The sequence below is a fragment of the Dreissena polymorpha genome, chromosome 4, assembly GCF_020536995.1.
Source record: "Dreissena polymorpha isolate Duluth1 chromosome 4, UMN_Dpol_1.0, whole genome shotgun sequence".
NCBI classification, from domain to species: domain Eukaryota; kingdom Metazoa; phylum Mollusca; class Bivalvia; order Myida; family Dreissenidae; genus Dreissena; species Dreissena polymorpha.
The window spans coordinates 1,215,269-1,233,606 of NC_068358.1; the positions used below are offsets into that span (position 1 = coordinate 1,215,269).

At 33.6% G+C, this 18,338-nt stretch overlaps 2 protein-coding genes across 6 annotated transcripts in view; one reads left to right on the forward strand and one right to left on the reverse strand.

Moving 5' to 3' along the window:
- Nucleotides 1–6,969, forward strand: part of LOC127876202 (homer protein homolog 2-like) — a 114,945-nt gene extending 107,976 nt beyond the window's left edge. For both annotated transcript variants that reach the window (XM_052421258.1, XM_052421257.1), the window contains exon 9: nucleotides 3,050–6,969. In XM_052421258.1, coding sequence (XP_052277218.1) covers nucleotides 3,050–3,247 — 198 coding nt within the window. In that variant the 3' untranslated portion in view covers nucleotides 3,248–6,969. The remainder of the gene's footprint in view (nucleotides 1–3,049) is intronic.
- A 2,759-nt stretch (nucleotides 6,970–9,728) lies between these two features.
- The window catches only part of LOC127876195 (ubiquitin carboxyl-terminal hydrolase 3-like), a 36,117-nt gene continuing 27,507 nt past the window's right edge, over nucleotides 9,729–18,338 (reverse strand). Inside the window, exons 12-15 of one of the 4 annotated variants that reach the window (XR_008047717.1) lie at nucleotides 17,816–17,889; nucleotides 14,124–14,164; nucleotides 12,184–13,097; nucleotides 9,729–11,884 (exon numbers count right to left, since the gene is read on the reverse strand). Coding sequence is in view for 1 of the 4 variants with exons in the window: in XM_052421241.1 (XP_052277201.1) it covers nucleotides 12,925–13,097; nucleotides 14,124–14,164; nucleotides 17,816–17,889 (288 nt within the window). In the remaining 3 variants the exon portion in view is untranslated. Of the gene's footprint in view, nucleotides 13,098–14,123; nucleotides 14,165–17,815; nucleotides 17,890–18,338 lie in introns of all 4 variants that reach the window. The other 3 variants (XR_008047719.1, XR_008047718.1, XM_052421241.1) reach the window with 3 other exon arrangements.

Consider the following 18,338-nt stretch of genomic DNA (forward strand, 5'->3'; position numbering starts at 1 on the left):
TACATCTTCTTTCATAATTTGTGCTTTCTACGTTATAAGAAAAGTATTAAACTATTAAGGAATTTTTTTCCACCAGTCAGCTGTTCTTATGATACATATATGAATAAAGAGAGCAAACAGTACATAATGCATGTGTGTAAAGTACTGTCACAGATTAGACTGTGCAGTCCACAAAGACTTATCTTGGATGATAATTTCGCCTAGACTGTCTTTTTGTTTTAAAGAGACATCCTTTAAAAGAAAAATTCCATAAATGTGCAAAGTGTCGTCCCTGACTAGCCTGTGTAGACTACACAGTCTAGTCTGGGATGATTCTTTATGCACATGCATTAAGTCCGGTGTTCTCAGAGTGCAGGGTTAGGCTAAGAGTTTCGTTCCATTTGCAACATTTTTCTCGCCAAAGTTCACGGTAATTTAAATAAAAAAGCTTGTTTTGCACTATTAATGTATACTGGAAAAAAAACAGAGCACAGAAAATGTTTCCATTACTCACCAAACAATTACATCCTATTTATCTGGAAATACTTATTATCCAAGTGTAGACCGGCACTTATGTTTATAAGATATTATAAAGAAGTAAATGACACAGACAATACAAAAATGTGTTTGCTAGTATTGTAGTATGAGAAATTTTTTGTTGTTTTCAGTCTTATTTTTGTTTACAATACCTTACTGTACATTTATTTTAAGTTGTGAATGCTATTTTTGCATTGTTATCATAACCTCTACCAATCTGTCATTATACCCCCACAAACGAAGTTTAGGGAGGATATATAGGAGTAAACTTGTCTGTTGGTCCGTCGGTCGGTCTGTCGGTCCGTATTAAGTGTCCGCTCTCTAATTCAAGTAGTTTTCATCCGATCTTCACCAAACTTGGTCAGAAGTTGTATCTACATGATGTCTAGGCCAAGTTCGAACATGGGCCTTGCCAGGTCCAAAACTAGGTCACTGGGTCACATAGTGCGTTTTAAACATTCAGCATGTTGTCCACTCTCTAATTCAAGTAGTTTTCATCCGATCTTTACCAAACTTGGTCAGAAGTTGTATCTAGATAATCTTAAGGCCAAGTTCAAACACGGGCCTTGCCGGGTCAAAAACTAGGTCACGGGGTCACTTAGTTCGTTTTTCTAACATTCAGCATGGTGTCCTCTCTCTTATTCAAGTAGTTTTCATCCGATCTTCACCAAACTTGGTCAGAAGTTTTATCTAGATGATCTGAAGGCCAAGTTAGAACATGTTTCATGCCAGATCAAAAACTAGTTCACAGGGTCACTTAGTACGTTTTACACATTGAGCATGGTGTCCGCTCTCTATTTCAAGTAGTTTAAATCCGATCTTCACCACACTTGGTCAGAAGTTGTAACTAGATGATGTGTAGGTCAAGTTTGAACATGGGCCATGCCGGGTCAAAAACTAGGTCAGGGGGTCACTTAGTGTGTTTTAAACCTCACCATGTTGTCCGCTCTCTAATTCAAGTAGTTTTTATCCAATCTTCACCAAAATTGGTCAGAAGTTGTATCTTGATAATGTCTAGGGCAAGTTTGAATATGGGTCATGCCGGGTCAAAAACAAGGTCACGGGGTCACTTAGTGCATTTTAAACATCACAATGTTGTCTGATCTCTAATTCAAGTAGTTTTCATCCAATCCTCACCAAACTTGGTCACAAGTTTTATATAAATAATCTCTAGGACAAGTTTGAACATGGACATTTCCGGGCGTAAAACTAGGTCACGGGGTTACTTCATTCAGCATGGTGTCAGCTCTCTAATTCAAGTAGATTACATCCGATCTTCACCAAAATTGGTCAGAAGTTTTATGGAGATGATCTTAAGGCCAAGTTAGAACATGGGCCTTTCTGGGTCAAAAACTAGGTCAAGGGGTCACTTAGTGCGTTTTAGAAATTGAGCATGGTGTCCGCTGTTTTTTTTAAGACGACATGCAAAATATTATGTGTCAATGCGGCATATGGGGGTAATCGTCACGTCTGTGACAAAGCTTTAGTTTGTTTAAGTAGTTTACTATGTAAACTTCATAATAATAAATAATAATTATACATATATTCTCTCATTTTCATATGTATTTAATTTGCGTTTTGATTTAGTATTTATTGATTTTATCGTTTATTAAATTGCAATTGTCTTATTGCCAATAGGGAGTTCTCATCTAAAATGAGTGATTATCTAAATACTTGTATCATGCTTTGTTGAGAGGGAAAGACATTATGTCGAAATAACAAACTCTATTGAGTATACAACATGTGTGTATTTGTTGTGTTATGATCTGAATTTTATTATTGGTTGAAATTGCCCAGTATATCCCCACTAGTGGGCAGTGTTATACTTTTGTTCTACAATCTACATTATATTTCATGTTCTGCTTCTCTGTGTATTTTATGATAATCAAGTCAATTCTTAAGTGGTGATTAAAAATAATTAGCAGGTCTTTCTGTCTTAGAACCCAAACTATCAATTTTATCTAATCACTGAAAATGGTTACGTTAAAATTTCATTGTAAATAGGCATAATAAAATACCTTCCATTTTTTACACACAGTTGTGAAAATCAAAGAAGTGGTATCAATGAAATACTTAACTCACTATTAAAAAAAGCAAATTGCAAGTAATAACAGCTGTTGCTCATTTCTGATTCTTTTAGGCTTGATTTTAGTTGTGTATTCCTCTGTTTGTTGTATGAAGATTTTGAAACATAAGCTTTTTTAAGTAACAATATGCACATTTTTTTTAAGGAAAACAAATAACATTTGGTATCAAACTAATATAATCTGAGCATTTTTTGCCAACAAAATGTCTGGTTTTTTCTGACAAGACCTAGAATCTCAAAAACTGTTTTTTGAACAAAATTTCTCTTTCTTACACAGTTTAAAAAAATGTCTTGTTATAACTCTTTAGTAATTTTTCCAGCAAAATGTCTATTTCTTTCTGAATTTTAGCTTTTTTTCCAAGACAATGTCTGGTTCTTAATCAGTTGTATCATTATTTCCCAACAAAATGTTTGGTTCTTTCACAGCTGTACTCATTTCAATTGCAGGGCCTAGAAGAGGAGAACCGGACTTTACACCAGAAGGTACACGATCTGCAGCAGCTACTGCAAGACTACAGGTCATCTCAAGACCAGGAGAAGGCTGAGGTGGTACAAATGCAAGACCAGCTAGGCAGCAAACTTACAGAACTTTACGAGTTTCATGAACAAATCATGGCCACATTGCGCAAAGAGTCCCAGTCCTAGTACTGCATGCCACTGGCTACAATGCTGAAGCATTTTTAATACACGTTTCCGGTTCATGTCGCAGAGGCTAAGATGAAGAAATTACAGAGAAACTTTAGTTTGAAATTCAGATCTGAATGAAAATTCAATGTGTTCAACAGATCGGATTTTACTGGCCAGGATGGTTTGTTACAAGGAAGGAAATGTAGTTGTGATAATATTTGGACAATGTGGTGTGGTGTTGCTGGTGGTTATTTGGGACAAAGTTTGGTGGTGTTTTGCCCGATTGGAGTTGAATCCAAGGTTATGAATTTCTTTGCCATTTTTGAAAGGTGTTAAGTAGGTAGATGCATTTATGTAGGAGTAGGCCTTATATTCTATGTTCTTCTTTCTTAGAGGTGATGCATATTAAAGAGCCATCTGCAGAGTATTATAGTAAAAGTATAATCTGAAAGTATACTGTTTATGAGACTTGCTCTTCCAAAATAACACATACAATTTCATGGTCAAGGCATGGTAGAGAGATCTGAAAATGGCCAGTATGCAATGTCAGAATATAGGAAAAATGAATGACCAGATACTTTATCAGTAGAGGAATTTGTTTTATCATTCACTAGCCTTTGCCTTAAAGGGACTTGTTCACAGAAACAAAAATAAAATGAAAGTAAGAAAAAAAGTTGACCTGCCTACTCTAGCCACAAACCCTTGGAGTAACAGGTTATCAATCAAACCACTCAGCTATCAGTGCTGCTATAGTGTACTGTGTATTTTAAACTTTATATAAGCAATTGACTGCATTTCCGCAAAATATAACAGAACAGAACTTTCCAAATTATTCAATTGTTTTTTTGTTTGAATGTTTTTAAATTTTATCAAGTTCTAACAATTTATATTATTAATTTGTATACAAAAAAGTACTTTAAGGATCAGTCTCCGTCGCAAACATAGTTAATTTATTTTATGAATCTGACAATGTTTGAAAATTCTCATGTTTACAAGCTGTGAACATGCCCCATTTACTTTGTTTACTATATTTTTCATAAGGTCAGTTGCTGTATTTTTTCTCAGCAATTTTATCATTCTTCAGGTTTTTTTACTAAGAGTATGCTACATTTTGTTAAGTATTATGGACATTTACAGGTAAGTTACTTTTATTTGATATTAATGATATTACAATGTACAGCATCAAGAGACATTTGCCTTTTATATGCCAGTAATTGATGTAATTTATTTTGTTCTGCTCTCACTTGTTGAATCTGCTGTTGCCATGTCAATATTTTTAGTTATTATTCATACATTTTACCCTGGTTGCTAGATAAATTGTCATAATATGATGCACTAGAAAATAAATTACATGTACTTCCATAAAGGTTAAAATGTACATTATCACGTGTTTATTTTTTGCTGAGAGATATTGTTTTTATTCACATGAGTCTCAACTATACATTGTCCTGTTGGCCCTGATTTGTTTGGTTACTTTCTGGAAGATCAGTGTTTTCTTAAAAAAAAATTTAATCAGTTATCCTACAGGGCAAGAAGCATTTTTGATTATACTCTACAAATTTTATGTAATGCAAACTTATATAAAATGGTTAAGTACAACTTTGAAGTCATGGAAGAAAAATGTAAATATTTTAAGGTCATTCTGATAAATTAAGTCAATTTCTACATTTGTATTAGGTTGTGTTCTTATTTGATAACAGTTTGATATCACTATTATCCTCGTCCGTCCAGTTTTTATTTTGATATTAGCTTAGCATCATTTCTCTTTATTTGTGTACTTAATAATTCACTTATATTATTCTCCATAGTGGAATTGTTTAGGTACATTTTAGTGATTTTGAACAGAATATAATGTGACTTGAAGTTCGTAAAGCATTTAACACATCATTGGCATGAACATTCATTGAAGACTTTTCTTATAGATGTTATCAAATATAATGGATATCTTGCATATTGTATGTTTACAAATACAAGTTCAGTACATTCAGCAAATAAAGGCTGTGTTGCCTGTCAAGCTTATATCTTTTTTGTATTTACTCCTTATAATATTGCGCAAGTATTTCTTGCAAAAGATATTCATTATCATCTGGTGAGTTCTTATTCTTAACTATTGATTGACATTAGATATAAACGTATCTGAACTATCAGCAAATCAACCTATTGCAAAAACACTGTAACTTTTTATACGTCTGGTGTTTCCAAATTCCAAAGAAAAAAATAAGAGCCAATTCTGTTTTATCAATGCTATTTTTATGGTGCTTGACTGTTACAGAGTCAGACTTGTTTTAATATAGCACATATACATGTATTTGATTGGGAACTGTTTAGATGATTTACATCTCTAAGGTCACTTACATTATCTCCCATTTTATGTGAATAGTTTACATTTTTAACTTGTATATATTTCACATTTAACCTATTTAAAATATCTATGTGTTTATGTATAATGCATTTGTTTTGTTGGATATTAATATGATACATAAATATAATATGATACATAAATATTTTTATATTTATAATTATGTACTAATTACGGAATATATTAAATAACAGAATATACTTAACCCATTTATGCCTAGTGGACTCTCCCATCCTTCTAAATTGGATAAATTTATTTCCAAAATTAGGGATTTCTAGTATACTTATTTCTATATTTAGAATATTTCTTACAGAAATTCCTTTAAGCAAACAGCGCAAACCCTGATGAGACGCCGCATCATGTGGCGTCTCATCTGGGTCTGCGCTTTTTGCCAAGGCCTTTTTTCTAGACGCTAGGCATAAATGGGTTAAATCACTACTTTAAAAAGCAATATCATCAGAAGCATTTATTAAAAACATTATACAAAGTATGTTTTGATGGAAAGATGAAAAGTTTCCATTTTTCTTTTACAATACTTGTACAATGTCAAAATGAGTTCATAAAAAGTAATCCCAAGAATTAATAACTTCTGCTTAGTGTGTTTAAACAAATTTTTGAAAAAAAAGATGTTATATAAGAAATAGTCAGTATTTATAGTGGTTCATTGAGTACTTAATTAAGATTTCTTTCGCATGATTTTGGATTGAAATGTTCTGATAATTGTGACTAAATGACTGGAAAAAGTACTAATACTAAATGAATACTGAGCATTGATTATTTTGCATAAATGGAGTCATGATAACTTGTGACTTAATGAATAATGAGTATTGATACTTGTGATAAAATTGATGAATATTTATTGATATGTGTGACTAATTTGATTATTGCTTAATGACACTTGTGATGAAATGATTGATTCATATTGATACTTGCGGTTAAATGGATAAATTAGTATTGATACTTACGATTAATTTTTTTTATGAGTTCTGATACTTGTGTATAAATGAATTTGCGGAAGATATGTATTGTTACTTTTGGTTTAATAGTTAGTGAGTTTATGATGCACATATTTGTCAGTAACAGTTGTTTGTGAGTAACCAGTGAGTAAATGGTACTTTCGTGTACACGTCAGAAAAATGTTACTTAATTTTTGTTAGTAAGTTTGGGACACTTATTTGCAGTATTTCTGTATGTTTCCTATTACATGAATCTTTTTGTTACGGATATCTGTATATAGTTATAAGATAAATGTGATGTTTTGATATATCGTATATATATATATTAACCTGTATGTATATTATTATAATACACATGTCACAACATGTTACTATGCAAAATAGGGTGGCCAACTTGGCACCTGGTAATAAACTGTAAACTCAAAGCAATGCTAAGACTTGTTTAATTTCCTTTCATTTTGTGTCCTATAAATAATGATTATCCAGAAATAATGCAGGGGATAGTTTCAATAAACATCGTAGTAAACATTTATGATACAATACATTTTTCGAAGATACATAATTGCTAGTAATTAATAGTCCATATCATATGATTATAGATTTTCAGTACTTAATTAACTACATTGGCATCTCAAGCGCCGTATATATTTGACGAGCATCGCGAGCTAGTTCGTCTACTTATTAAAGGGATCTTTTCACGCTTTGGTAAATTGACAAAATTGAAAAAAGTTGTTTCAGATTCGCAAATTTTCGTTTTAGTTATGATATTTGTGAGGAAACAGTAATACTGAACATTTACCATGGTCTAATATAGCCATTATATGCATCTTTTGACGATTTTAAAACCTAAAAATTATAAAGCGTTGCAACGCGAAACGATTGAATAATTTGGAGAGTTCTGTTTTTGTCGTTAAATTTTGTGAAACTACGAAGATTGCTTATATAAGGTATAAAATACATCATATACGTGTAATCGGCAGAATAGCTCAGTAGGCTAAAGCGTTTTTACTTCAGGACTCTGGCAGGACTCCAGGGGTAACTGGTTCGAAACCTGGTCCGGGCAATGTTCTTTTCCTTTTTTTAATTTTATTCTTGATTTTTTACTTGAGCTTTTACGATCCAATGTTTACATTTATCGATATAAAGCATTTAATGAATAAGTTAAAAAATGCCAAAATCTGTGAAAAGGCCCCTTTAAGAGTACAAAATTCTCTCGTAAGTTAAAATTGTCGTACGATCGTTTATGAAACGGCCCCCAGGTGTTTAAAAATGATTTGTAAAAATAAGGGTCCTCCTTTTGTTCAAAAGTTTTACGCATTATGAATTCAACGTAAGTATGTTGGCTGCCAGCAGCAATTTAAGAATCCTAGTATTGGATATACGTTGCGCAGGCATAAAGGCACCCATGTTATGTCAGAAATTCCAACTTAGTATTAATTAAGACATTGAAAAAGTTAAACCCCCTAAAATGTCAGAGCAACTTTATGACGTCTCAAATTTTAGTGGCATCCTGCCATAAGGTAAGGTTATCACCCAAGGTTGCCAAGAAATAGCGTTGTCAGTGTATGTAGGCATTTACCATGCAGACTATATTATGCTGATGATCACTTTCTCACCAGCGAAACATTATTGTATCGCCTTTATTTTACCATATGATTTTGATTTTATATCACTATCATAGGCATGTAGTCATGTGTTAACATTCTTATGTTGCGCCAATATCATTGTACTATTACTTCATTTAAGTATTTTAAATTGTCATAATATATCTAATACTTGTGTCTTCCATTCATGTTCATCTAAAATTAGCACCAATTACTGACAGGGTCAACCAGTTTCCAGGACCATGTTGACGCATGAAAGTTGCATCATTAGCTCATTTTATTATTTCTCATTATGTCATGCACGTGCAACTTTATGCATGCTAACAAAATTGTGAACAGGCTAGTAAATCTTAATGAGTTTGTACAAAGAAAACTATACCAAACAAGCTGCATTTGGTGCTCGATAGCCCAATAATTGTCAAAATTCAGATTTAACCTGTAACATATTGATGTGATTGATGATGATCATGAGCAACAACTCTGCCAGTATCTAAGTGTAGCTAGTCTGGTTCCTGCTCAACAAATGCTGCCAGGTACTTTACAAAACAGTACCATCTCTGTGCCCAATGCCCCTAAGTTTAGTTTAGACACAGAAGTGTGATTTTGACCTTTAATATTGGCAAACAAACAGCTAACAACCTTTAAGTAATTCTCTTAAAGCCATCAATGTTCTCTATCAATGTACCAAGTCTTATTTAGATACCTTCTTTACTATAGTAGTTTTGCTCCAAACAAGAAAATGGACTGAAGAGCAATAACTTTGTCAGTAATGAAATTTGAGTAATGCTTTTATAAGACGACAATGTTATATCAACACCTGATTTAAATAGTTGCTACACTTTTATTAGAAAAAAATGACAAGGGACAAAATTGTCAAAAAAGCAGGTTTTCAATTTGAAAAAAAGTCAGATAAAGGGAGACAATTCAAAATGTGCATTGTAACCGATTGTTCCCCCCTTGTATCAAAGTCAATATAATTTTAGTCGTGGCGACCTTGGCCTTGGAGATATTGACGTAAATCTTTTGCATGACACACTGTCCAATGATTGTGAACAAATGTACCATGTAATTTTAAAATCTCACAATGAATGACATAGTTATGGCCCGGACAAGCTTGTTCCACCCGCCCGCCGACATTTGTCAATCTAATAACCAGTTTTTTTCCTTCTTTACCTCCATTTTTCCTTATTGAAAACTAGGCAAAATAATTTGCACCGATTATAGTAAGATTGTCATCAGATAAGCCATGGTTGTAATTAAATAAGGTTTGTTTGATACAGTCTTCGTTGCTTCAAACACATGGAATGAATTATTCAGGTAACATACTCCGTTTACTATCAGGTTTTAACATATTTATAAGCATGTAAGAAACAGAGCTGGTTCATAGTTCGACCAGTTTATTGCACATTATAAACAGGGCTCAAATGTTAAAACACATCTGCAAATGACTGACCCAAATACCTCAATTTTTCCAAGAGTGATCTCATATCATCTACACCTCACAGATAAGGCAGACAAGGTTATCAAAATTCCTTATTAATCAAGATGCTGTGAGCATAAAAACAACAACTTTAAGAATGTTCAACATTTATCATTTATTTATTTCCATGAGAAAACACAGTTTTCTCTCAACAACAAAGTCACATGTACCCAATCAAAACAATTAGCAAATGATTCACTGTCAATTCAATGGTCAACTTTTTTTTTTAATGCATACATACATCCTTGAACTGCTAATTTTTATGACTTAACAAAATATTCTCTTGCATCATAACACTTTCAAATTAAAGTAACTACTATAATATGAAATACCACTTGTGCTGTCTAAAATTAACTATAACATATTACATCAACAGTACAAATGTATGCGTTCTTTCACAGATAGCATTGAAATAATATATAAGAGCTTAATTATTATATTTCCTAAACTGAATTTAAATGGAAAAGAAAACAGAAATTTGCTTATTAACCCTTTCAGTGCTGGAACCGAATTTTAAAGGCCTTTGCAAACAGTTTGGATCCGCACATCAGGATCCAAACTGTTTGCTATTCTGATAGTATTCTTTGAAACAAAAACGAAGAAAATGCTAATTTTAGAAATTCAGCAGATGACATTTTTAGCAGACAACAAATTTCCCAGCATGCAAAGGGTTAAAGAGAATGCTTATACATTAAAAAATGATAGAATATCATTAGCATTTTAACTGCCTCTTAACATGAAATAATTGTATGAGAATTTCATCATTTGCTTGACGGTTACCTGTAAAACAGTTCTTTCAAAGCTAAATGATAAGTTTATACAAATAACAAAATGCTTCAATGCAATTATCAAAACAATTTAATTTCAAACGACACCTGCCATGTAATTTTACACTTGTTAAATACCATTTATTGTATTATGCTAACATCACTAAACAACTTCAAAACAATCATATGGACAACAAGCTTTCCTGAAAACCTGTTTACAAAATACACCATATACAAATACCCAAGCAAACACACAAAAATGAAGAAAAGTAGAGACATATGGACATATGAATACAATTATAACAGCCAAAAAAAGCGCAATGATGATAGCCACACAAATGATACCAAGCACAATTTCACACATCCACTCAATTACACACCCTCAAGAAAGACAATGGTTTCTACCCACCTCCCTTCTCCAAGACAAGAGGGCCATGATGGCCCTGAATCGCTCACCTGACTAACCAAATACAAACCCAACCCAGATTTCATCAAGATAAACATTGTGACCATATTTCATAAATATTAGATGAAAACTGTGACCTCTATTGTCTACACAAGGTTTTTCTATTAATTGACCTAGTGACCTAGTTTTTGACCCCAGGTGACTCAAATACAATCCCAACCCAGATTTCATCAAGATAAAAATTCTGATCAAATTTTATAAAGATTGGATGAAAACTGTGACCTCTATTGTCTACACAAGGTTTTTCTATTATTTGACCTAGTGACCTAGTTTTTGACCCCAGATGACCCAAATACAATCCCAACCCAGATTTCATCAAGGTAAACATTCAGACCAAAAATTTCATAAAGATTGGATGAAAACTGTGACCTCTATTGTCTATACAAGGTTTTAATATTATTTGACCTAGTGACCTAGTTTTTGACCTAGTGATCTAGTTTTTGACCCCAGATGACCAAAATACAATCCCAACCCAGACTTCATCAAGATAAATATTCTGACCAAATTTCACAAAGATTGGATGAAAACTGTGACCTCTACTGTCTACACAAACATATTGTTGACGGTTTTTCTATTATTTGACCAAGTGACCTAGTTTTTTACCTCAGATGACCCAAATACACTCCCAACCCAGATTTCATCAAGATAAACATTCTGACCAAACTTCATAAAGATTGGATGAAAACTGTGACCTCTACTGTCAACACAAGGTTATTCTACTTTTTGACCTAGTTTTTGACCTAGTGACCTAGTTTTTGACCCCAGATGACCCAAATGCAATCCCAACCCAGATTTCATCAAGATAAACATTCTGACCAAATTTCATTAAGATTGGATGAAAACTGTGACCTCTACTGTCTACACAAGGTTTTTCTATTATTTGACCTAGTTTTTGACCCCAGATGACCCAAATACAATCCCAACCCAGATTTTATCAAGATAAACATTCTGACCAAAATTTCATAAAGATTGGATGAAAACTGCGACCTCTATTGTCTACACAAGGTTTTTCTATTATTTGACCTATTATGTGACCTAGTTTTTTACCTAGTTTTTGACCCCAGATGACCCAAATACAATCCCAACCCAGATTTCATCAAGATAAACATTCTGACCAAATTTCATAAAGATTGGATGAAAACTGTGACCTCTACGGTCTACACAAGGTTTTTCTATTATTTGACCTAGTTTTTGACCCCAGATGACCCAAATACAATCCCAACCCAGATTTTATCAAGATAAACATTCTGACCAAAATTTCATAAAGATTGGATGAAAACTGCGACCTCTATTGTCTACACAAGGTTTTTTTATTATTTGACCTATTACGTGACCTAGTTTTTGACCTAGTGACCTAGTTTTGGACCCCAGATAACCCAAATACAATCCCAACCCAGATTTCATCAAGATAAACATTCTGACCAAATTTCATAAAGATTGGATGAAAACTGTGACATCTACTGTCTACACAAACAAATTGTTGATGGACACACGCACACACGCATGCACACACATATGGATGCCGGACATCACACGGTCACATAAGCTCACCATGTCACTTCGTGACAGGTGAGCTAAAAAAACAACACAGAACTACCAAACATCGCTTCCTTCTAGGAAACATGACACAGTAGTTAAGAACCAGTAAATGTTCTTTCTATAACCACTGCATTACATTTAAGATTGTATTTTAACTGTCTTTTTCAACATGTATGATTAAATAACTCTTTAAACCTAGAGAAAACTACCACTTAAACTTCTCCTTACCAAAGACAATAATTTTATAACGCCCCTTAATGATGGCTGGATGTTGCACAAACAGAAGCATTTACACAAAATAACCTAGACCTTGTTAAATTTCCTCCTGTTTTAAAAAAAATGTGCTTCCCACAGTTTTGCCTAAATTTGAGATTTTTACAGCTAAGTACCTCAGCAGTTAACCTATTTCGCAATATTAGGACCCTGCAAAACAGTAACACCTTTAAGGCTTTACAACATCTTATGTTACTCATTCAACAACCAAGCAAGATGCAAGTCCTAAGTCCCAAACATCGCATGTTAACTCAAGACGTGGATGCTCGTCGCTGCGTACTCGACAGCCCATTGAGATTGACGTTCAGGTAGTCAGGAAGGCGTATCTCCCGTCGAATGTAGAACAGGATGTAGGCCTTGCACCGGGCCACTGTCTCGGGGTCACAGGCGGTCACCGTGCTGTCATTGAAGTGGTACCATTGACCTGGTACATGGATCATATACATGTACACAGTGTTCTGGAAAAACCTGGGCTAATACATGTGGGTGAAGTATTGTCCCAGATTAACCTGGGCAGTGGGCACAGGCTGATCTGGGATGACACTTTCTGCCTGAACTGGATTTGCGTTAGATACGACTCTATTTGAACATAAAAAGTCCATAAAAGCGGATAGTGTCATCCCTAATAAGCCTGTGCGGACTGCATAGTCTAATCTTTTATGAGACTTTACGCATAAACATCAAGCCCAGTTTTTCCAGAACACGGCTTATGTACAGCTTGTTAAATGATGAACATCGATTTGAAAATGAAATATTGATTGAACAATTAATGTGTACAGATATCCTAAAATAAAACCTTTAAATTGATCTTACATGGAACATGTTGAGATTGAAAATCTTCGAAAATTTAACATGAAAAGATTTCTTGTTAGTGGAACATTGCTTGAACAATTCTTCAAATTAAAACAGTTGAAATACAAAGTATGCAGATCATAAATCATGTAAATATTGTTCTTTAAGGAAAAATAAATTGCAAATGGGAAATGTATATTGAAAATGGAAAAATACAGAGTGCTTGATAATGGAAAATGAAGATATTGATTCCATCTACCATGCAATTTCACATTTAAAAAACAAACAAACAAGTAAACGAGAGAAGACCCAAAAACAAAATTTACAATGCTTAAACTAATTCTAAAGAGAAAAGCATTAATATTTTGGAATTTTTAACCAATATAGGTCAAATCCATGCTGCCAGGGTAGCTCAAGAGCAGCCTGCGCAATAGCACAGAGTAGTCAAGAGCTACCCTGTACACTTAAAAGTCAGGCACGATTTTGTGATCTCATTGGCGAACAGGGTAGCTCCTGACCATTCTGCACTGATGCGCAGGCTGGTCTGGAGATACGCCAGACAAATGTGGCATAAGACCCATTATCCCATGGCAAGGGGTATATGACATAAAAAGACTGCAGTTTTATTTTATTCTTCTCGTTTTAACTACTGTCTTACCTTCATTCAGAACATAGGCAGTGTAATGTCCGGAACCAGCTCTGAAACATCAATTGCAAAATCAAAAACAAGGACAGCATTTTTATCATATTTCATTTGAACCAAACATTTCTAAATAATTATCTTAGCTGTATCTGTATCTTTTTTAACAGAAAATGGAAATAACATTTTTTTATCATTTCTGAATTGGAGAAAAACTATCCTGTGGATTAACTTGGCTTTATTGCCATGTTGTATATAGGTTGAATACAGAAAACACAAGCAAATTCGTTGAATTGATATCCCCCGCCAATATGCTTCTGGACACAAAAGTGTTATATTTGACACTCAAAAAAGCATTTTTCCAAGATACAAAGGGCCATAACTCTGTTATTAACTGATGGTGTACAATGCCATTTGGTGTGCATCATCCTCTTATCGATATATATACTCATACCAAGTTTCAATGAAATCCGCCAAAGCACTTCCAAGACATTGCTCTGGACACAAAAGTGCAGGACAGACAGAAGGACAAACGGATGGATGGACAACGCCAAAACAATATCCCTCCGCCTATGGCGGGGGATAACAAGCACGGTCATTATTTATTCATATAATTTTCCTAACTTCATACAGTGATTATCAAGTTATTCTTTGTTTCATTTTTTTATTTTCGAAACAAAGACAGAAAGTAATAGGATAAATAGAAATACTAGGTAAATGTTTACTTAAGGTAGTTTGCAAGTCACCAAAACCCACGCTGGGTATGCGGATACTTTGATAACAGATGGCACTTCAATACCAGATAACAACAAAAGCAACACGAGGGTAAGTTCATTCGTTTTTTATTTTATATCATAAAGATCAGTTTTTTAGACAAGGCAAATGGTCGAGTTTATAAATGGTGTATCCTTTTCTATTGCAAAGAAAAACATCACGGAAGAATGGTAGATTTTTCACCCAAAAAAAGAAAATTCGGTCGGAAAACAGCATACACTGGATGAACAGTAAACATTTCAACAAAATTAAACTACTTAGAAATATTGCAAGAAATTGTTTGTTATTCCAGCATGTATTGTAATCACTGTGCTTCAAATACTGAAATTTTGATAGTATTCAATGAAATATAAATGAAGATAGAGCATGTTTTAATAGGTGGTATTCATGAAGTTGCGGATACTTTGATTCCCGATATAGGGCACTTCGGATAACAGAGACTTTCAACAAATTGGGCACTCTGATAACCGAGTTTTATCTTCTACCTGAAATGCATTTATGTATATTATGGCTATTCTTACAAAACATTTTGAAGTAAGAATCAATTTGCATTGTCAAGCCCGACACATTGGTAATCTATACATAACGTAATTACATACACATGTAAATATAACCAATGGCGTTGTTCGTTTAAAAAAATCTTATTACTATTAATTTATATAATTAATATTATAAGTGCAAATTTTAAATAAGATTCAAATGCTTATTTCTGAAGTAATGTATTTCAAGTGACGACCGAAAATAATTGTCTAAATAATAAACTCGTTTTTAAGTGGTAAATTGAGATTAAGAGAATTGAAAATACAACGGATCATATGGATCAACACAATTGAACTTATAGTAGGACTCTAGATAAGAGGAGCAAGGGGTCTTAAAGCGGCCAATACACCTCATAAAATCCTTTGTAATTGGTGCTCATTAGAATTGCATCATGAAGACAATTCTAACGTGCAGCCACAAAATTTAAAAGAGATTGGAAAACTCCTTTTATATTGAGCTCTACTTAAAGGAAGCACGTCCCTTTACACTTCCCTTTCCCTTTTATTATCATATTCCAAAGGGATAAGAACATGTTTTGGTAATTCGTTTTTAATTAACTCAGTACATACATTTTTATTTATTGCCTTCTTACTATAGCAGTATTCCACAGCGAATTCTGCATTTCTGATTCACTAAATAGAGTGTGTTATATCTGGTAAAAAGTGTTGAGTTATCTGGAATTGAAGTGCCATTGTCTTTGAGATGATCGGTAAAAGAAGTGTCCATGAAAATTTGGCATCCGACTCTTGAAACATTTGAATTTACGCAAATACGTTATTCAACTAAAATTTAACATGTTGTAACATTAATGGACATATTGATCTTTTATTTCGATTAGTTGGCATGTTCTTGATTTATTTCCAAGTATTTTTATTTTGTTGAAATATGTACTGATCGTCGAATTCATGACCATTATCGATAAAATTTTATCTCTTTTTTTATAATGCACATTTTTTTTTTCACGACTTTCTTGCTCAGCAATACGAAGTACTATACAATTAATCGCCCAAACAATGTTATGTGTATGAAAGCCAAATGAACAGAACATAAATGCAAAAAAGCTGAAGAACTCAACTCTTGCGCATGGCTTTTGTTGTTATCTGGTATCGAAGTGACATCTGTTATCAAAGTATCTGCATACCCTGCGTGAAACCAGACTCTTATCAAATTGTTTGTATCATTATCAAACCTTGAGTGAAAATTTTGTATGAATGAGTATTGGAAAGGTACAGAACAAGAGCTGTCAGAGGACAGCCGCTCGACTATTTGAGTGCTTGACATTATAACGTAAGCCATCATGGGAAAATTGTTCATATTCAATAATTTATTAGACAATCTTTCAAAAATAAAAAAAGGAAAAAAAAAACAAAATTGTTTTTTTTTTTTTTGGGGGGGGGGTTGAGAGGGGGTATAATGTGGGGTGTGGTCATTTATTAGACGATCTTTCAAAAATAAAAAAAGGAGAAAAAAAAATAAAAAAACATTGGGGGGGGGGTGAGAGGGGGGTTTAATGTGGGGTGTGGTAATTTATTAGATGATGTTTAAAAAAAATTGGGGGGGGATGAGAGGGGGGTATAATGTGGGGTGGGGTAATTTATTAGATGATGTTTAGAAAAAAAAAAATTGGGGGGGGGGGGGGGAGAGGTTGGGGGGGGGAGGGATTCTGCGTAGGGGCGTGGGGTATTGTTTGGGTGTAATCCATTGTGGTATTCAGGTAAGTGTTGTTTTGTCAAAGTATTAATAAAATGTGATCATAAATAAAGAAGTTATGGCAATTTAAGCAAAATGTTCAATTATCTAAGTGTAAAAGGGGCCATAATTATGTAAAAATGCTTGATACAGTGGTCTGCTCTTGTTTATAGGTTGGGGTCATGTTGGTAAACAAGTATGCAAAATATAAAAGCAATATGTCGAAGGATATAGGAAATATCTGGGGTAGTACGCAAACTTTAACATAGATTTATCAATAATTTGCATATTCTAAGTATAAAAGGGGCAATAATTATGACAAAATGCTTGATAGAGTTATATATATATTGAAAGCAATATGTCAAGGGACAATGAAAACAAATGGGGTAGTACGCAAACTTTAACATTTGCTGCATATTTAAAGTGGAAAAAAGGCCATAATTATGAAAAAATGCTTGATAGAGTTGTCTGCTCTTGTTTATAGGTTGGGGTCATGTTGGTAAACAAGTATGCAAAATATGAAAGCAATATGTCAAGGGACAATGAAAATAATTGGGGTAGTATGAAAACTTTAACATTTGCACGCTAACGCAGACGCCGACGCTGGGGTGAGTAGGATAGCTCCACTATATATATTTCATATATAACAGTCGAGCTAAAAAGCTAGAACCAGGGCAAGTCTTCTATAGTGGTTATGTGAGACCTACCCCGATCCATGATGGACAATGACCGCAGCTAGGTCATAGATGTTACTGCCCACTGTCATGCCTCTGGTCTCATGCTAAAATAGTGACACACACAAATACTGTACCGGAACTTGACTGCATGCTTTTATAGACATAAATGCAACTTATTGTTATTATACTGGTATAAATCATAATTTAATTTTAGATAAATGTACTCACTTCAAATATAATGTTAACCAGTTTAAATGAAACCTATATCTGCTTCATGTCCAACTTTAAGGAGATGCAAATGCATAATTTTTATTAAAACAAATTTTTTTAATAAAATTCATTTTAATTATTAAATACTTACCTGTTATCGTATGCTTATACTTTCCAAGGGGAAATAACTCATCCGGAATTTTAACTGGGAATCCGCCACCTCAATACCGTAATACAGGCCAGGTTAAACATAGTGCAATACAACCTAGCCAAAAATCGGTAACCAACCCTCAATATTCTTTCAATATATATACAAAAATATTAATCGAATAGCGGGGTGGGA